Genomic DNA, 19,880 nt, shown 5'->3' on the forward strand with positions numbered 1-19,880 from the left:
AGATTCCCAAAGTAACTATCTACATGACCTCAGGGACTATCTGTATGAAGGTTTCTCTAAGGGTCACATGTAAATCTTTGGCTCCTGGCCTCCTCCTCATCTCGGTTCCTATTCCTGACTTCTACCTCTTCTGCCTCCTACTTTCAACGGTCTCACATTCTCATCACCTCAACATTCCGTTGGTGAGGTTGTAGGCACTTTAGAACGGGCTTACACTAGAATCTTATGCACAACAGCACTCACATAGGCATCGGCTCTACAGACAGATACACAGAAATCAGTAAATCTCATGTGAGATCTGCAACTCCTAACCAGAAAAGAAACAAACAAATGTTGCAATCAATGTTCCCACAGACTAAATGACACTAAATACCAACTAATGGATCAGCATCACTCCTGCTGCGACCAGTTGCTCACACACAGGGGCGTAGCCCCCATCGGTGCAGTAGCACTGAGGCCCAGGGGCCTGAGGGGCCCACTGAACCCTGACTATTGGTGTAGTTTACAATTCTAACTAGAGCCAAGGAGCACATTTCCTTCCTTGCACCGGGTCCCATGACACACTGACTACACCACTGGTTGTGAAAGTTTTTGGGGGGAACTGGGGAATGTGTGAAGGAAGAAATTAGGCGAACCTAGAAACAAACTGTACTCGACACCTCAAGTAAGGACAACAAGGAAGGAAGAAGAAAAGAGTAGGCAAACAGCATCAAAAGCAGCTGATGCAATCAAAGCACCAAGCTAGCAGGTAGATACGGGTGGTAAACTCGGTGTAGTTTCTTGGGAAAAGAAAGAACAGACACGACTGGGGCAAAATCTTGAGTGCAGCGTAAAAGGCAAATTATCAGGCGAGGGTGCAGATCTTTAACTTTAAAAGGTCACCGCAGAGGGATTTTTGAAAGTTTGACAGTACAGCATAAGAGAAGAGTTAAACAGTGATGTATGTGTAAACGGCACAGCGTCGGTTCCATGACAGAGGAAGAACGCTGCACGAGGCCCGAAGGAGGAGCTGTAGATTCGGAACACAAGAAGCGCACAGAGTCATAGAGAAGACAGAGCGAGGAAAGCACGGCAGTGGGGATCGCATCAGAGATACACTGAGATGGATTCCATAGAGAACTACTTAGTGGAAGGAAATATATACCCACCTCATATACAAAAGCCAAATATAACTCCGCAAACGATGTAACAAAGTTGTAAAATAGATGATCTTAAAAGGCAAACCCGTCCTGTTGAATTCCGTAGACCTGTTTGCCCATTCACAAAATATAATTGACTTAACTTTTGGTGCGTTTACATAGCAGGCGCAGCCTAGAAAACAAAAGGTATTAGTGAAAGGAGATGTAGTGAGTTGTTCTTTTTAATAGAACTGCAAGCATATGTTCCTAATGTTTTCTTTTGTTAAGTCGTTTGTATACAGTACTCGCTACTGGTTCAAATAGCTCTGGTACTATTCACCCCTGGGGGTGCTTACTGCACCTGTGTCGCTTCAAGGCTCAGCATTGTAGTGTGAAGTGCGGCACAGCCTACACTGCCTTCCAATGAACTAACTGGTTGCAGACTCGCGATGCATCAGTGGGCTGTGGAGGTCGCGATCGAGCCCTCAGAGGTCCCCTTAGGACTTCGGGTTCTTTCCGGCCGGAAGTCCCTCCGGCAGCACGCGGCCGGCTGCAGCTGCGCCCCCGCGTGACGTACCCTTCAACCCACCAAGTGCAGCTGCGCTCGCGAGACACGCGCTACGCATTCGAGGCTGCGATAATCAGCTGTAAACATTTATCTTACAATAAACAGGGAAAAAAGCACAGGCTGCTGTGTATTCAGGGCCGCGTCCTCTCCGGGTCGAAAGATGGAGAAGGACAAATGTTTGGAAAGGACTGCACTGAAAGATATGCACAGGCTAATAAACATTTCCTGTATCTGACTGACGCAGTATCAGGGATACCTCCACGAGCGTCTGACGTGCACCATAAGCAAAATGACTCTTAATCCGCCAGAGTACTCTGCATCCGACCCCTGTTACTCAGACAGATGCGGCCTTTTTCATTCAGCGAGGATCGGAATCCCAAAAGAGTTTCCATGTACATCCCTGCAAAGAGTTTAATGTGTGATCACAGTTACAATTAAAAACAAAACACACCAGTAGGTATGAGTTAAAAAAGGGATCGAAGGCACTTTTATAAATATATGGACCCGTTTTGCTTTGAATCTACAAGCCCCTTGCGCCACTTTTGCGTCACTTTTAACATGGGCAAAGTGACGCATACGTGGCGCAAGGGGCTTGTAAATCTGAGCCATTGTGTTAAACTTGTCACCTGGCTAGGTATGTCTGTGCAAGCATATGAAATAATAACCGGCGCCCCTGCAGCTCCAAAGACACGGAAGAGATGCAATACTGAAGCACTGGGAGCTGCAACATGGACGAGTGGGGCCACACGTATGACTAGGAAGGATGAGTAGGTTCAGCACAAGGTTGATGAGTTTCACGAAAAGGATAAGGCCAGGGCTTTAAGTGAGCCGGGTTATGCCGGTGCTGGGCACCGGCAGTCCAAAAAAGCAGTTGCTGAGACGGGTTACTACGGGGCTCTTCATTTTCGCCCTCACCCTCGGTGAAATAAATAAACATTAACTCTGCAGCAGTGCCACCCTTCACAGCCTTTGATGCAACTTCAAGGAGACTCGTTATAGTTCTTTCAGTCTCATCAATTCAGCACTGAAGCATTTTCAATATTATATACAATGAAGCCATAGATGTTGCTTGTTTATCTTATGCAACTAACAACAATTGACAAAGCCAATAGTCCTGTCTTGTTCTAGGTATAATGTTACTTGTTGTATTATATATCTAGATACAGTGACAGAAGCAGCAAAATACCAGTCAGGTGGCACACTGTGCTAAGCACAGATTTTCAGTTGACGTGTTTTTAAGCCATGTCTTTAATTATATCGGCCACGCCCCTTTGAGAGATCCCCAGTTTTTTCATCCCACTTAAAGCCCTGGATACCTCTGCTTTGATGAGTCCCACCCTCCAGCATTGCCATGATTCCAAGTGCTGACAATGAACAAGTGCCGGTATGTCTTAAGCAGACGGGCAGATCTCATAGATTGGAATTGTTCCCCTTTAAGGAGGGCTTCGAATAGGTAATACACAGTTAAAATTTGAGAAATAATAATTGAGGAAAACGTGTAGTGGCTTTTGAAGCACATAGAAGAAATGGCAATGTCTGTTTGTATTATGAGCAGCAGGGCATGAGTCGGGGGTAGACGCAGGTACACAGTGTCCACCCACTATTTTCACAGGATGGACGCCGTCCCCCCTGCCAAGAAGTTGGGCCCCACTGAAATATGCTGAACGTGTCCTGGTGTCTTACACCAGGACACGTTCAGCAGAGCCTGCACGTTATCTGCTTTCCATTTCCAGCAGCAACGTGCAGGTAGCGAGGGGTGTTTTTTTAGTCGAGGCTAGTGCAGCGCTCATGCGCTGCTCTAGGAGAGGGTCTCTTGGAATCACTCCAGACTTTCTAAAAACTTGTGCGTGTGGCTTTAGATTTTCCACACATTGTATTGGCCTTTGCGTGTGGCTTTAAAAAATGAAAGCACGCAATTGGTCAAAGGCGGGTGCATGTTCCACCTTTTTCAGTAAATGTTTACTCCCATGGCATCCAGCTTGCGGGAGCGGGCAGCGGCGCGCAGGGTGCCATGTGTTGTGGACCATGTTTCAAATTAGCACGGTCGCTTTCACTTTCACGGCTCCGTGGCCACGCTTGTTTACATTTGCTTGTCTCCGCTCATTTCCCTGCCACGAAACCTTCTTCGGCGCTGCTTTTTTCGGCGCCTGCTATGCCACTGTTAATCTCCCCATACCCATGCCCACACCACCCTACCGCTTCCACAACAGTGCATGCCCGCTCTTTACTCCCGGGGATTTCAATGAGAATGCCATGCTTGTTTTGTATTTTAATCTGCCTCCCATGTATGCATTACCAAGCATGCCGCGGGGCACCGGCCTCAGCAGACCGCGTTCATCAATGGAACTCGATTTCCAAGAATGAAAGAGCATTGCGCCTATTATCGAGCCGGGATCATATGACCTCAGATATAGTTCTGTTGATACCAGGTATTGTTCTTGCTTGTCCTCTCCTGTTTTCTAGATCTATGCTCCCATACCTCAGGTTGGGGGCCTTTGAGGCCAAATATAGCTCTCTCGCGCCACAGGCTCGCTTACACTTTTATCCTGAGTTTTAAAATGAGGAAAGGCGTGAACACCAGTATCAGACCTCTAGCGTGCTGCTGCTGTACAAAAACACATATTGTTTCACAGTGAAAGTTATCGGTGGATACAGGGAGTCTAACCAAATCAGGACAGAGGCAGAGCAAGTCAGAGTTCGGGGTTTATATCCTGCCCTGAGATGTACTGTGCTGTTGTAGATGTTCTCCCCGGCCCTATTGCATTTTCACAGTTAAAGGCCTGCCAGGAAACCATCCCAATTTCCATGTTGGGAATTCTGCTTTTGTCTTCTTTCGGGAGTCCAGTCTTTACAGGAAATGCACAAGTGCTTCGAAGCAGGTCGGTCCTCAACGTGCAGTATACACACCTGCTTACTTATTTCCATAGGCCTTCGCTGGACAACATTCACAATGCTCTACAACACATATTAAAAACGTTAACAAAGCCAATAGCTCTATCTGAACACTTATAACGCCCCAAAGGCGAGGCATATTGGCTATGCCAATGCTTGTTTTTTTTTACCTCCAGCCAGGCCGAAGTTAAGGGGCCATCAGGCCTCCTTTTGTTTTAATATCTTGACTGGAGGCGGCCTGGAACCTAACACTAACGTAAATGCCACAGAGGTAAACAAAGGCACACACCTTGCTATCTCTTCACTAGTACTTAAGAGATGCATGCTTGTGCCTTTGTTCTGTCTCTGTATATAAGTGCAGACACTGTAAGACTCAGATGGGGTGGTCTGTCCCAGTATTTACACAAATAATTTAAATAGCACTATTTTTATTTATGTTTGGAGTTCCAAGTAAAATTAGAACTGATAAAATAATTTTTGAATGTAAATTTGGTCAAGGGCAGGATTTCGCATTTATCATCGTTCTGTTTATATCCAGAGCCAAAAGAGTATGAATTCACTTCTTGTAGGAAGGGAAGACTGGGGATTTGAGATAAATAATAGGGTGTCGTTGGCGTATGCTGCCAGATTCACTTGTAATGTATTAGATTTAAAACCATGTATTCCCTGATTTTGACGTATTTTAGAAAGGAAGGGTTCTGAGGCTAAATTGAAGAAGAAAGGAGACAGGGGACAGTCTTGCCTCACCACTCTGCCTAAGGTGAAAAAAGGGTAAGAAGTGTTATTAACATAGACAGATGCTTTAGGATTTAAATAGAGGAGAGAAATGAAAGAGATAATCTTTGGACCAAATCCAAACCATTTGAGAGCCTGAAAAAGAAAAGGCCAATGGACTCTATTGAATGCTTTCTCAGCGTCCAATGCAATTGCCGCTAGAGACTCGGAGGAATGGGAGGATTTAAACAAAATATCAAAGAATACTCAGGTAGTATTCGTAATGTAGCATCCCTTAACAAAACCTGACTGTTCCCTGCCTAAAAGATCTGGGAGACAAGAGTCCATTCTCAAAGCCAAAGCCTTGGAGAGAATGTTTTAGTCTTTGCTCACTAAGGAAATGGGTCTGTAATTCCTGCAATAATGCAAATCTTTACCATCCTTGGGAATGAGGCAAATCAGGGTTTCAAGGAAAGATCCAGAGGCTTTGCCAATTTGCAAGAAAGAAGATACAAGAGTTGACACTTTTGGGAGAAGTAGTTAACAGAAGTGTATATCAAATTCTACAGTGAATCCATCTGGGCCTGGAGCTTTATCCTTTTTGAGTGTAAGTAATGCCTTATGCACTTCATCTTGTGAGATATCAATCTCTAATTGGTCAAGGTTTAGTTGGGTATCAAAGTTTTTCGTTATAGTGGAGATATAATCTGTGATTCTGAGGGAGAGGTATCTGGTGTATATAAAGAATTATAAAAGTGATAACATTCTTCTTAGATCTTGGAATCTTTATATTTAGGAGTTTGTTGGGAATCTAGAATTGATTCAATGTTAAGTCTATTGTGTTTGATTTTAAGGTAGCTAGCCTGACTTATTCTGTCCCCCATAAAACTTTGTGCTGGATTTTAAAAGATATAGTGAGGCATTATCTGTAGATTCTTTATTGAATTTAAGCTTGGTGTCAATGAGTTCATTTAAACAATCTTTTTTTTTTTTTTTTAAACCGTTTATTACAAATCTCAATAATATACAATTATGGGCCCACAACCTTCCGGCCGGCCGCTAGGAATGGCAGAAACATATGGCATACGTTCATAGAACCCTTGGCATTACAAAGGAGCATAAGCAGGAGTCATCAACATCATGGGCCACAGCCATAATACGTCACAGTGCGGTTTCATTTTATACAAACAACAAAAAAAAAAAAAAAACAACACCCACAAGGCTACCCTACAGTCGAAAGTAACAGCACGTGCTCCCCGAAGGGGAACCCCAACTATTAGAGGAGTCCAAAGAGGGGAAGGGAAACAGAGCGAGGACTGGGGGAACCTGTGCCCGGGGCTAGGGTAAGGGGTCAGCTAAGGGGACGGGGCTGGTGAGGCAGCAGGCAGCAATGGTGGCGCGCAAATACTCCCACGGTAGGCGTTCCAGGGGCCCCACACTTTCACCCATGTCGCAGGCTTACCCCTCGCCACATACACCACTTTTTCTCGAAACATGCACCAATCCATGTGCTCTTTCCAGGCCGACACCGTCGGGGGACTCTGGGATCCCCACAGTTGCGCAATGTCACGCTTAGCAATCATATATCCCAGAGTCACCCACCACGTTTGCGGAGCCGAGTAGTCAGTTGGTTCCCACACATTCAACAGGCATCTCCTCGCTTCCGGCAGCAGCGCAACACGCGTAACCACTGGCAGGACCTCGTGCACCCCGCGCCAGAATCGCTCCACCCTCGGGCATTCCCATAAAATATGCAGGAAGGTCGCCACGGCACCACAACCACGCTTACACAATCCATCCACAGTGTAGCCCATGCGCAGAAGCCTTGGCCCCGTCATGTAGACCCGGTGGAGTATCTTGAGCTGGACGAAGCGAAGGCGAGCCGGTATAGCCACCTCCTTCGGAGAGGCCACCGCGGAGATCCAGTCCTCATCGTCCAATTCCAGACCGTCAGCAACCCAAGCCTCGCGAAGGCCAATCAGCAAGCCCGATCGATCATTGATCAGTTTTTTATAAATAAGGGAGATCGTACTATCTGGAACATGGCCATCTAGCACTCTATCCTCCAGGGGGGAAGACTCCGGGATGGAGGCGACGTCTGGGAAGACGGAGCCCAGTGCATGACGGATCTGCAGGTATCGAAAGTATTCACTACCCTGCAACTGAAACTCCGTCTGCAGCATCTCGAATGTTTTAAATCCTCCCCTCGACCAGAGATCCCCCACTTTACTGATGCCTATCATGTCCCATTTCGCGAAACCCTTCGAGGTCCAGAGAGAGCCCAGCTTCTCAGACGCATACAGCGGTGACGCCCGGGTCAAACGGTCCTTCCACCCCATAGCTGCATTAGCCGCATGCCATACTCTGATCATGACACGCGTAGGTCCCGTCAAGCGAGCATCGGGCGCGCCAGAGTAGAGCGCTCGATTGTAGTCGCCACCGGGCAGTAGCATCTTGTCCATCTCAAACGCCGGATTCAAGGCGGGCCCATAGAGGCCATGGTTAATTGCAGCTAGCTGGGAGGCCCAGTAATACCGTTTAATGTCCGGGAGGGCAATCCCCCCATCATACCATGGGAGCGTCAATTTCGCCAGGGCAATGCGCGGTCTCCCGTCCCAGAACAGGCGGCGCTGTAAACTCTCCACCTCACGGAAGTAGCGCGCCGGGACTGGATCCATAGTGTTCTGGAGAGCGTATAAGAAACGTGGCAACGACATCATCTTAAACAACGCCGCCCGGCCGAGCGGCGAAAGCGGCAGGCGCCGCCAGCGCACGACGTCCTCCTTCAAGCGCTGGAGAGGGGGAAGCAAGTTCCGCTCGTAGCGAGCCTCTGGGTCCAGAGTAATGTAGACACCCAGATATCGAAACCCCTGAGAGGCAATCTGAATCGGACAACCCCGCGGAAGGACAGGAGCCTCCCCAGAGAGCACATACACGCATGATTTCGCCCAGTTGATGACAAGGCCTGAGTTCCGGCCGAATGAACGTAAAACATCAACCAGGACTATGAGTGACTTACGTGGGGAGGCTAGGTACAAAAGGATGTCGTCAGCGTATAGGGACACACGGTCCTCATACTCGGGGGTCCAACGGAGACCACGGATGGAGGGGTGCCACCGCAGCCACTCCGCCAGGGGCTCCAAGGCCAGCGCAAACAGGAGCGGCGACAAGGGGCAGCCCTGTCGTGTGCCCCGGCCCAGCTCAAATGGGGCCGAAACTCTTCCATTCACCACCACCTGCGCCAATGGGCCCGAATACAACAGTTTGACCCAACTGATGAAGCCCGGGCCGAATCCAAACTTCGCCAGCATCGCCCAAATGTATGGCCACTCAAGCGTGTCAAACGCCATAGTGGCGTCTAAGGACGCCAAAATGGCCGGCTCCCGCACGAATGGGACACGTGCGAGCACCCCGTGCAAGCGCCGCAGATTAAGGGCTGTGTTGCGATGGGGGATAAAGCCGGACTGGTCTTGGTGGACCAGGTCGCCCACCACGCCGACCAGCCGATTGGCCAGCACCTTGGCGAGAATTTTGGGCTCCGCATTCAAAAGCGAGATAGGCCGACAGGATGTGACCCGGTCCCGAGGCCTCCCCTCCTTGTGGATCACCACGATAGTAGCCAGACGCTGGTCCGGCGGGAGGGAGCCCAGCGAGTGGGCCGCCAGGAACATCGCGCGGAGGTGGGGCGCCAGTACATCTGGTCGCAACTTATATAACTCGATAGGGATGCCATTTGGGCCCATGGCCTTGCCAGAGGCAACCGAACGTATGGCGAGGGCAATTTCGTCGGATGTAGGAGCGGCATCCAGCGACACCCTGTCCTCCTCCGAGAGGGAAGGCAGCGCGATATCCCTAAGCAGGGAATGGGAGTCCTCCTCCGAGCAAGGAGAGACCGGAGAATACACCTCGCGGAAATAATCCGCGAAACAGGAGACAATGTCTTCTGGCTCGGTGACACTCACACCATCCGTCCTCTCAATCAGCGGGACCACACGATTCACTCTCTCCTTTTTATCCAACCACGCTATCAGTTTGCCCGCCTTATCACCCACATCATACAGTCGCCCCTGCTGCTCCCTACTGAGGCCCCTGGCCGCCTCCGTAACGAGGGCCCTGTAGGCCGCCTGCTTAAGTTGTAGGACATGCAGTGCAGCATCCGTCACTCCGCCCTCTAAATCACCCTCCAATTCAGCAATTTCGGCCTCCACCCGGGTAACCTCCTCCCGCTCGCGCCTCCGGGCATGGGAAATGAGGGACAGGGCCTCTCCTCTGAGAACTGTCTTGAAGGCTTCCCACAAGGAAATAGCCGAAGGGACGGACCCCACATTCTCATCAAAGTATCGCTGCAGGGATTTAATCACAGCAGCGCGAATGGTGGGGTCGCGCAGGTACCAGGCATTGATGGGAACTACCCTGCCCTCACCCCTCGGAAGGACATCAAAATGGAACAGGAGCGGGGAGTGATCTGAAATACCCCGCGCCAGATGGCGCACCTCCCCCACACTCCCAGCATAGGCCGCCGGGACAAGGACATGATCAAGCCGTGAGAGGCTACCATGTGCCCCCGAGTGGAAAGTGTACTGCTGCTGCGTGGGATGTTTTAAGCGCCAGCAGTCCACCAATCCCAGTGTATCCAAGAGGCCAGGTAGCCACGCCTGGGCCCGGGGGAGGTCCCTAGGGGGGTGACGATCCAGAGTCCCAGAAACCACCGCATTGAAGTCCCCCCCAACCACCAGGAGTCCCCCCGGAAGGCCCACGAGGAGGCGCCCCAGGTCTGCAAAAGTGGTCGCCTGCAACCCGGTGGGACGTATACCGATACAAAAACCACCACTTTGCCTTCCATTCTCCCCACTAAAACAGCATAGCGCCCCCTATCATCATGGCGCAGCTCATCAATTTCCAACGGGAGCGAGTTCTTCACCATAATGCCCACACCCCGTGAGCCCGACGTGAAGCCCGAGTGGGCCACCAAACGATAGCCACGCCGATTCATGGCACAGAAAGAGTTTCCAATAAGGTGTGTCTCCTGCAGGAAGACTACATCGGGTGAGATTCGTTTCAAATACTGCAGGACCACACCTCGCTTGATCCTATCCCCCAGTCCATTAACGTTCCAAGACAGCAAAGTCAACTCCCTACCCCCCATAACACATAGGAGCCATCAATCGTCCCCCGGAGAGCACCTTAAAAACAATACAGAAAAGGGTTTGCCTTGTGGTAAAAACGAACAACAACACCCCACCCCAACTCCCCCCCCCCCAACAGAACTCCCCCCTCCCTGCACCCCTGCATGAGCCCAAACAGCCCCCCCAAAGTGCAGTGTGCCTTTCGCCCCATAGATGGTGAAACTAACTAAACCCCCAGAGGAGGAGGGAGAACCCCCAAGAGACCCCACACGACCTCCACAGGAGGAGACTTACTCACACAGGTGAACAGTCTAAAGTGACATCAATTTTGTCCAGAGCGAGGCATAATATTAGGCCCTCAGTCCTGATCCGGCGGGCCCTCTCCCCCCACCGCTCCCCCCCCACCCCCCCGATCCCGATCCCCAGGCAAAGTATCTAACCAGTCCCCGGCTGCTTCGGGACGATCAAAGAAGTGCGTACGGCCATCCAACTCCACCCGCAGCCTAGCCGGGAAAAGCATAGCGTACTTGAGATTTAGGTCCCGTAGACGACGTTTGACTCCGAGAAAGCTTAGTCTCTGCTTTTGGACCGCTGGGGTGAAGTCAGGATAAAAATATATATCCATATTGTCGAGTCTGACCGGCCCCTGTAGTCTGGAGGATTGCAGGATAGCGTCTCTGTCTCGGAAGTTGAAAATCCAGGCGATGAGAGGCCTCGGGGGGGCTCCGGGCTTAGGCCTTCCCCCGGGAACCCTGTGGGCCCGCTCCACCGCGAAGAATTTACTCAGTCCCCGGGGCTGGAGGTGGGTAAGAATCAAGTCCTCCACGAATAGATCCGCCGCCGCCTCCTCCCGTCCCTCAGGCACCCCGAGAATACGGACATTGTTCCTCCGGGCCCGACCCTCAGAATCCTCCAGGCGACGATCCATCAGCGCGCTCGCCTGGCCAAGCCGGCGCACCTCCTTTTGGAGGGCTGCCACATCCGTCGTGAGGCCCGATGTGGTGTGGGCCAACGAATCAACCCGGTCATTAGTCTTGGATAAATCGGCCCTTACCAGGCCAACATCCACAAGGACCGAGTCGATTTTCTGCGCCAGTGTATCAAAGCGCTGGTCCACCGAGGCCTTCATCTCAGCGATGGCGCCCATCACGTCTCGCAGGGTCAGGTCCGCGGGCAGAGCAGGAGCATCAGTCGGGCCCTCAGGGGACCTATGCGGCACCTCGGGAGATCCCTTCTGGAGGGTGTAGCGGTCCATGCTGTTAGACTGGGGGACTGCGCCACGTCGGGCCGATTTCACCTTTGCCCGATCTCCATCTTGCTTTGTGGACATGGTTCCAGTCCCACGGCCGTGCCAGGCACGTCGTAAAGGGCGGGCAAGCCGGTTCACGGGATCCGGGGGGGGGGTCACCACAGGGCCACGGGGCAAGTCACAGCCGGCGGGCCGGCAGGGCACCCCAACGGGGCCACACTACCTCACAGTGCCCCGCAACCCAACCTCGCCGAAACAGCAAGGAGGGTGCAAAAGCGAAAGTGAAAGTGCGGGGTACGCGAGCCGCCGCGCCCAGCCCGCCGCTGTTGTTGACTTTGCCTCCGGATCACCCCACAACTCCAATCCGGGGTCCGGCGTGGAGAAGGCCGGAAATCTCAAACGGCGCTACCGCCGGAGTCCGAGGTCCAATTTGGAAGCGGAAAGCAGGTGCCACCTCAGCTCTGGCTCACCAACACAGTCCCCTCATCTAGGACAGGATATTGTCAGGATATATGTAGGAGGTCGCGGAGGTCCTCGGGAGCCTCGCACCTACGCGGCCATCTTGGTTGCGCGCTAGGCTCCTCCTATTTAAACAATCTTTTGACATAGAAGTAAAGTAGGAGTGTTCCAATTTCTTTATTTTTGTGAAGGGATCAGTGGAATTTTTCCAGGCAATATGTCTCTTTTTGGAGACGTAGTTAATGATAAAGTCCCTTGCTGTTGCTTTAAAGGCGTCCCAAAAGGTATAAAAAGGTAAGTCATCTGATTCATTGAATTTAAAGAATTCATTCACAAAGGAGGTAAAAGAGGAGGTAAATTTGGGGTCAAGAAGTAGGGATTGTTAAAGTGCCAACGATTAGTTAGATTGGGTTTGTTGAGACTATCTAAAAGGATGGAAATTGGTGCATGATCTGAGATTAAAATATAACCAATGTAAGCGGACTGTAAGGGTTGTGAAATATTATTGGAAATAAAAAAATAATCGATAGATGACTGAGTCTGGTGCACTGGTGAAAAAATAAGTATATTCTCTTGTAATGGGGTTGCAAAGTCTCCAGGCATCTAGTAACTTCCGTTGCTTAATAGTTTGTACAAAACATTTGTGGACTTTGTTGTGTGTGAAGGAGGTTGGGAAACTATTGTCAATAAAGGGATCCAAAATTTGATTACAATCTCCCGCCAAGATAAAATTGTCATGGGTGTTTTAAAAGATTTTTTGTGAGGTTAGTCCAAAATAAAGAATCCCCTGTGGTCGGAGCATAGATGTTGAAACGAGAGAGTGGGGTCTTCCCAATCATCAATTCAGTTAACAACCATCGACCTACATCGTTAAGTTCTTGGGAAAGTAATTTGGCATTTAAAGATTTACGACATAATGTAGCAACTCCAGAAGAAAACCAAACCCACCTGGTCCCTTTTTAATTTCAAAGATTCTTTTTCGGTGAGGTGGGTTTTTTGTAATAGAGCTATGTCTGCACCAAGCTTCGATAAGTGTGTTAGTACACGTTGTCTTTTGATGGGGAGTTTAAGCCTCATACATTCCATGAAATAATTTTCAATGACATGAGAACTTCAATGCGAGAAGAAAAGAAATTACAATATACATATGAAAGGGGTAGCAGAGTACAGACCTTATAGTTCAGAGTAAGAAGATAAGTATTGTAAAAATTGCTTGAACGTCAATATTAACATAATAAAGAAGAAAAGAAGACCAAAGAAAACATTGGTAAAGGTTACAGAGAGGGGACAGAAAGAAAAAAGATAGACGAGAGGAGGAAAAGGAAACAAAAATAAGAATGAAAATAAAGCTAGACAAAGGAATACACATACCTAAAAAAAACTCCAAAAAAGGTGGGAGGGAGAAACCACATGAAAGGGTGGCACATCCAGACTCTGTAGACGGGACACACAAACCACCGTAGTCAACGAGATATAAAACAATGACGAGCACAGATAATGATATGTCTAAGGGGGAGAAACAGAGAAAGCATACCAACTTTAAATATCAACAACAATACTGAGATAAAACATCAGAAGAATATATAAACAACGTTAAATATTCTATGGCATTTAAGGAAAAAAAACAGTTCTGAAGATCAGCGAAATCCAGAAATATTAATTTGAATAGGAGGACGAAGGCCTTGAAGTATCCATGGTCTCTGTCTTGCAAGAGTTTATAAAGCTTCTCAGTTGCTGGGATCTTCATAGGCAGTTGTGTTGTTTCTGTAGGTAACTTTAAAAAGGCAGGGATGGATAAGGCCATAGCGGGCTCCCAACGAATGAAGATCCGGTCTCATGCTGAGAACTTCCTTGCGTCTGTCAGCCGTGCTCTTGGCGTAATCCTGGGAGAAAAACAAAGTGTGGCCAGACCAAGAAATACGATCGAGGGATTTTGCTGCTGAGAGAACTTTGAGAAGGTCTGTATATTCCAAATAATACAGGATAACGCCTCTTAGGCATCTTGGAGAAGAAACTGCAGCAGGCAAGAGATCCAATCGATGAGCACGTTGTTAGAGAGGTGTTCTCAGGAAGTTTTAAGAGTTCTGGAAGAAAGCTCTTGAAGAAAGTGAGATCGTCCGATCCCTCCACATTTTCCAGCAGGTCAAAAATACATCGATTATTTCTTCTGTTTCGGTTCTCCAACTCTTCAACATGTTTTTGTAACGATGAAACTTGAGTCTGGAGAGAGTTGACTTTATTCCCAGTATCATTGAAAAGAGAGACGCTACGTTCCACTGCCCCCAAGCACTCGTCCATTTGAGAACATCTTTCGGTAAGGTTTTGTAATTTATTATTCGTTTCTTCCAGAAAGAAACGTAAGGCTCAAATTTCTACTACCAACAGGTCCAATGAAGCTGCAGGAGGAGATTTTGCAGGGGAAAGCAGGTCTTTCTTGAGACGTTTTGTTGAGGCTTTCCCCAAGGCAGTGGAGCCAGAATTTGTGTCAGATAAGGCACCATTTTTAGGAGCAAAGGTAGCTGAGGAAGCTTCCATGGTTGCGAATTTTGAAAAGACCGTAGAATTTTGTATACATTTCTTTTGTTTCACGGGCTCAATACAGGAGTCAGCTTTCCTCAATCTCCCCATATGATAACAAATTAACAAGTTAATAAATGCTCCACAAAGTCACTGAGGTAAGGTAATGAATATGGTGCTTTTATAGGGGAAATGCCATTCAGCTTGCTTATTTAAAAAGAAAGCCTCAAAAGACAATAGCCATGCCAGAGGGCTCAAGAGTTCATGTGGCCAAAAGTGCTGAAATAACCATACCTTGGTAGCCTTGATACCAAGCAGCGTAGATGAGGAATTTTTCTCAGCGTCGATTCCTCAGCTAGGATATAATGAGAGGAAGCGGCCGCAATCCAAAATGGCGGCTGCTTCTGAGGTGAGAGAGAGCGCGCTGTTTGAAACACTCATAAAATACTGCTGCGAGGGAGTTGGCTCCCTTCAAAGACAGCGTGCAGCTCTACCCGCCTTCACAAACCCATTCCGGCTCGACGGGGTCTGATGCTCGTTGTCTGCGTCGACCCGGCGGGAGTCACAGACACGCCGCCATCTTCCTCGGGCATCAAGCCATGCCCCTGGATGCAATAACCCTCGACTTCCTCAGGGCTTAAATCCAAAATATAGGTTCCATCTGCATAGATATATAATATCCCGTAAAGCCAAATATGATGATGTGGTATAATCAACTGCGGAGTCACCCCTCTCGAGTACGAGCCAGTATCTCCTGTATTGGACAGGAGACACCATACTATCATTTTCAAAAACTCCCACCTCTATGTGTCTTGGAAGAAAAGGATGCATAATAGATTGTGTTTTATTCCTCCAATTTGTGTAAATACAAATTCCTTACTAGAATGCTTTCTACAAGTAACCATAGAAGTCAACAACTAAACAATACCAACCTCTTTAATGTGTTCCTTAAAATGGCAATATTGTTAATGTGGAAAACTGTTAGACCGAAAGTTTAAAATTAAAAGTCTTTTCCAGGAGTGGTAAATAATTTTCGATAAACCTCAAATACACTCCTTGAGAAAACGAGATAACCAAAGAGACAACCACATTTGCCATGGAACTGAAATCTTCTCTAAGGAGTCAAATTAACCTTCAAAAGTGGTCCAAATTAAAAGACGAACAATTCCACCCTAGAAATGATCCATATAAAATCGATAGTCTGGGATGACACTATGGACTGCCAATCTGGAGGTTTTTTCAGTCAGCTTGCCTCTCAAATGCGACTCATTTTTATTATGAAGACCAAACTGGGTGGAGTTTACTGTTCCCTTTCTCACAAGCCACAGGTATAGGAGTGTGTACCAAGGATGAATTAGGCTGTTGAGTATCCTGCATCATTCAGTACGGTTTACTTTAGCTGCCTTTCCATATAATTATATGGTCAAACTCAAAATTTGGCAGAGTAATGTAGTCTGTCCCTGTGGTAAATGGCTATGTTGTGTTTTCCTGTGGTTAGCCTTCCTACCATTTTTGGTAGCACCATATGGCCATTACCGTCACAGATTAGAAGAGCTGTGTGGGTTTACTGAAAATCTTAAGTGGGCAATATGTGTCATTTAAATCCACACTTTAGTAGGTGCAGTGGAATGAACAGGCTCATTGAGGAGGGTTTTCAGTGTTAGGTTTGTGTCCTTTAGGGAACCCACAGTCAAGTACTAAAGACGGGTATCTCTGTATAGCTGTATCCTAGAACCTTATAGTTCCTCTGAACCCAAACCTTCAGCAACAGCACTAATCTGTCAAGGACGTCTTGGCTTAAAGGTCATATTCCCAGGTTCTTTACATTTGCATAACCTCGTTTATCTAGAGGCACCGTATGAGGGTCTTTCCAGGTCAAACACTATCAAACCAATTTGGTGTTGAGGATTCAAGGATTACCCTAGCTGCTCTTCAGGTAAGCATTTCACCCATGTGTTTTTTGGAGCTTGCTCAGTACAAGTCGAGGAAAATGATGATTTAAAAAGGGCAAGCAATAACACCCCACTTTCTTTGTCTCCCACAGAGCGCCCTCCATACTGTTACATGCCATGAGAAGGTGGTGAACATCAGCAAAGATCACACAGAGTCCCTGGGAATGATCGTCGCAGGTGGGGTGTCCCACAGAGAATGGGATTTACCCATTTATGTGATCAGTGTGGAGCCGGATGGCGTCATAAGCAGAGACGGGAGAATAAAAACAGGTACAGCCAATGGGCCATGAGAGGGCTGATCCAAATGTAAAAACTGCAGTAACTTTGTGGTATACAAGAAGTCGGGGGTCTGTCTACAGATACAGGAAGAGACTGAGAAAAGATTAAAGCCCGAAGAAATTGGGTGGATCTTTTCCAATGTATGAGGATAAGTAGCCACAGAGACGACAACTGTTTCTGGTGATGTACCAATGCTTCATTGGAAGGTACAGGACTGGTTCAACCCCAGTCATAACACCATAAAAAAGTGCTAATCTACTGGCAGCGTGTATGAATTGGCTCTGCTGTTAATGCCATTGATAGTGACGTGGATTATAGAACAATTCCTGCATTCTTCCTTAAAACATTGTCAATAGTTCTGCAACTGCTAAAGATGATAGCAACAGAAAGACGATGATTAGCTTTCAAAGTTAAGATGAGTTTGCTCTATAGGCACAGAGTGTCCATTAAATCTCATGAAATCAAGCTCTTAGGCCAAAGCATAAAATATGCTTCTCATCAGATAAAAATACATGAGTCAAAAGGGTCACATTTAAATGTTTACAGATGTTGCTTGTGCGCATGCTGCAATGCGCTGCTGTGAATGTGCTCATTGCAATGTTAGCAATTCCTAGAGCGCTCTGCTCAGGTCAGTGGTAGCTTCCGGTTCACAAGTTCACTCTAACAGGACTGAAAAGTAGCAGTGTCCTCAGTGGTGTAAAGCGAACTGATGGCTCCTCAAAACTCTGGTGAGCGGCCACCAACATTTCACGTAGGATGGCTACCTCGCAGGTATATTGAGACACTCCTGCACCAAAGGGTCTGCAGGGGCCCCTATGTGTAGATGAACAATATCACATTGATTGCGCTATAGTGGATTGCTCTCGTTTCCCATCCCCCGGCTTACTCTCTCAAATGGGCAGTCAAAGGTCGTATGTCAGAATATAGACTCCAGAAATAGTGTGCTACAAGAATATTGTACCAAATATATTGATAACCAAAATATTGTGAAGGTAAGTATATAATGGTAGGTATATACCTACTATTCTTAAGTTCATATCTACATACCTTGAAGATAGATCAATAGGTAGTTATGCGGCGTAACGTATAGTAAACCTATACTAACCTATATGTACTTACCTTGTCAATATTTTGGTCATGGATATGTTTGCTATGATCTTTTTGTAGTACAATAATTGAAACATGATATTCTGGTACCTTGCCTCAATCAAAACAGAGTATACTGTGCCTTCCTCACACTTCTGATTGAAGGGTTACTCCGAATCACTGTCAATTGACCCAGAGGAGATAGACCAAACGCTAGTGGTGCATTTACCAAGGCAGACAATTCCCGACAGATGGAGTCTCATTGCATCTCCGAGTGAATAAAGGCCTTGAGTAGATTGTGAGTCTGTTGATGACAGCCTCAAACACAAGCATTGGTAGTAAGAGTCAGTAGGGGTGCCCTATTCATATCCACCTTGCCATTACTGGATTTCTACAGAAATAGAATGGGAAAAAAGAATGAGATGGTTGAACTATGGGAGAATAAAAACAGGTACAGCCAATGGGTCAAGAAAGGGGTATTCAAATATGAAAAACAGAGTAACCGTGTAGCTTAGAAAAAGTCAGGCTTGTCTACAGATCCATGCAATTTTACCTTTTTCCATTCAGTCAACTCAAACTGCTTGTCACTGGTCAACACAAGCATCGCTTCTTTTGAAACCACAGAAGAACATCCACTCAAACTAGGCGAGAGGGAGGTGATCATAAATGTCTCTGGAAAGGTTTGTCAAAGTCCTCTGACACACACAGGTTTGACCAGTGTCTCAGAGGTCAGCCTTTTCAGTTTCCTTCCAGTCTCACCAAAGAATTTCCATAATTGACTGGAGTATGGGTAGCATACACAAACAAGCATTTGCATAGCCAATAGGTCTCACCTTTGGGACCTTATAAGTGTTTAGTTATAGTTGTTTAGTGACTATAAAGTAAGTGGGGCACCAGATAAAATAGTCTGAAAATCGAGGTCACATGCTGAAACATTGAGAGCTTATGGGCAACATCATCAATAGTTGGCGCCCAAACATAAAAAATGTACAGAAGCATTGTTTTCCTGATCAATGCATAGTATATATATATATATATATATATATATATATATATATAGACTTCCCTTATAATGCACTACTGTTGTTACAGGTAAGTAATGAATTCATTTCTAAATTACCAGTTTGAATAGATCTCTAACAGTAAGTGTACAATTTGTGGTAAACTTCCTGAAAGGGAATGCATTTTGTGGAATAAAGCATATACAACAGTGGCATACAATAATCTCCAAATGATTCCACTAGCTGGTACATGTGCCCGTAGCTCAATCTTTAGGACCTGGTCTCTATCCCAAGGTATGCGCACACCTGCATGATGCCAAAGGGCTGATCACAAGTAACTGGAATTACTGCCGGAACTGAGATTCCAGTGTTATCGGTGGAATACAGCAGCCCGGTGTCCAACAAGCACAACCTAATTGGTGGGAACACAGCATGAGCTGCAGGATGTACAGTCGTGTGTGTGTGTGGCAGTCTAGTGCCTGAAGGGGCGGGGTATCCGGGAAGGGAGGAAAAGGAGTAGCGTGTGGGAGGACGGCAGTTGGAGTAGGGACGGGGAAGTGAAAGGATATAATAAAGGATTGACGAGATAGAACACGGTGTCTGTCGTTATTGAGATCGTATCGCGACACGACAGCTGGCGACGAGGGTGGGATGAGCAGTGTGCTCTCCTAAACCCCAACGTGTGACCTCATCTGCCCGAGCGCGAAACGCAGAAGAAGACGTCGGGAGCAGCGCTACGCGTGCAACCGTGTTCAGCGTCTGTCCGGAGAGCGCGGGGTGAAAGTGAGACCCTGGCCCCCCCCTGTTTGGTCCCTTCCGAGCGAGTGACCCGCTGTGTGAGAGCCCCCCCGGCAAGAAGCGGAAGACGAGGGGATCCGGTGAAAGCGGCAGCGCAGCTCACCTGCCTGACACCGACTGA

General features: G+C 47.6%; 1 protein-coding gene across 6 annotated transcripts in view; it reads left to right on the forward strand.

Annotated features, from left to right (window-relative positions):
• Positions 1–19,880, forward strand: part of LNX1 (ligand of numb-protein X 1) — a 270,440-nt gene that overhangs the window by 222,904 nt on the left and 27,656 nt on the right. For all 6 annotated transcript variants that reach the window (XM_085642096.1, XM_085642098.1, XM_085642097.1 and 3 more), the window contains one exon: positions 16,688–16,865. In XM_085642096.1, coding sequence (XP_085498222.1) covers positions 16,688–16,865 — 178 coding nt within the window. The remainder of the gene's footprint in view (positions 1–16,687; positions 16,866–19,880) is intronic.

This window comes from Triturus cristatus, chromosome 2_2 (genome assembly GCF_964204655.1).
Source record: "Triturus cristatus chromosome 2_2, aTriCri1.1, whole genome shotgun sequence".
NCBI classification, from domain to species: Eukaryota; Metazoa; Chordata; class Amphibia; order Caudata; family Salamandridae; genus Triturus; species Triturus cristatus.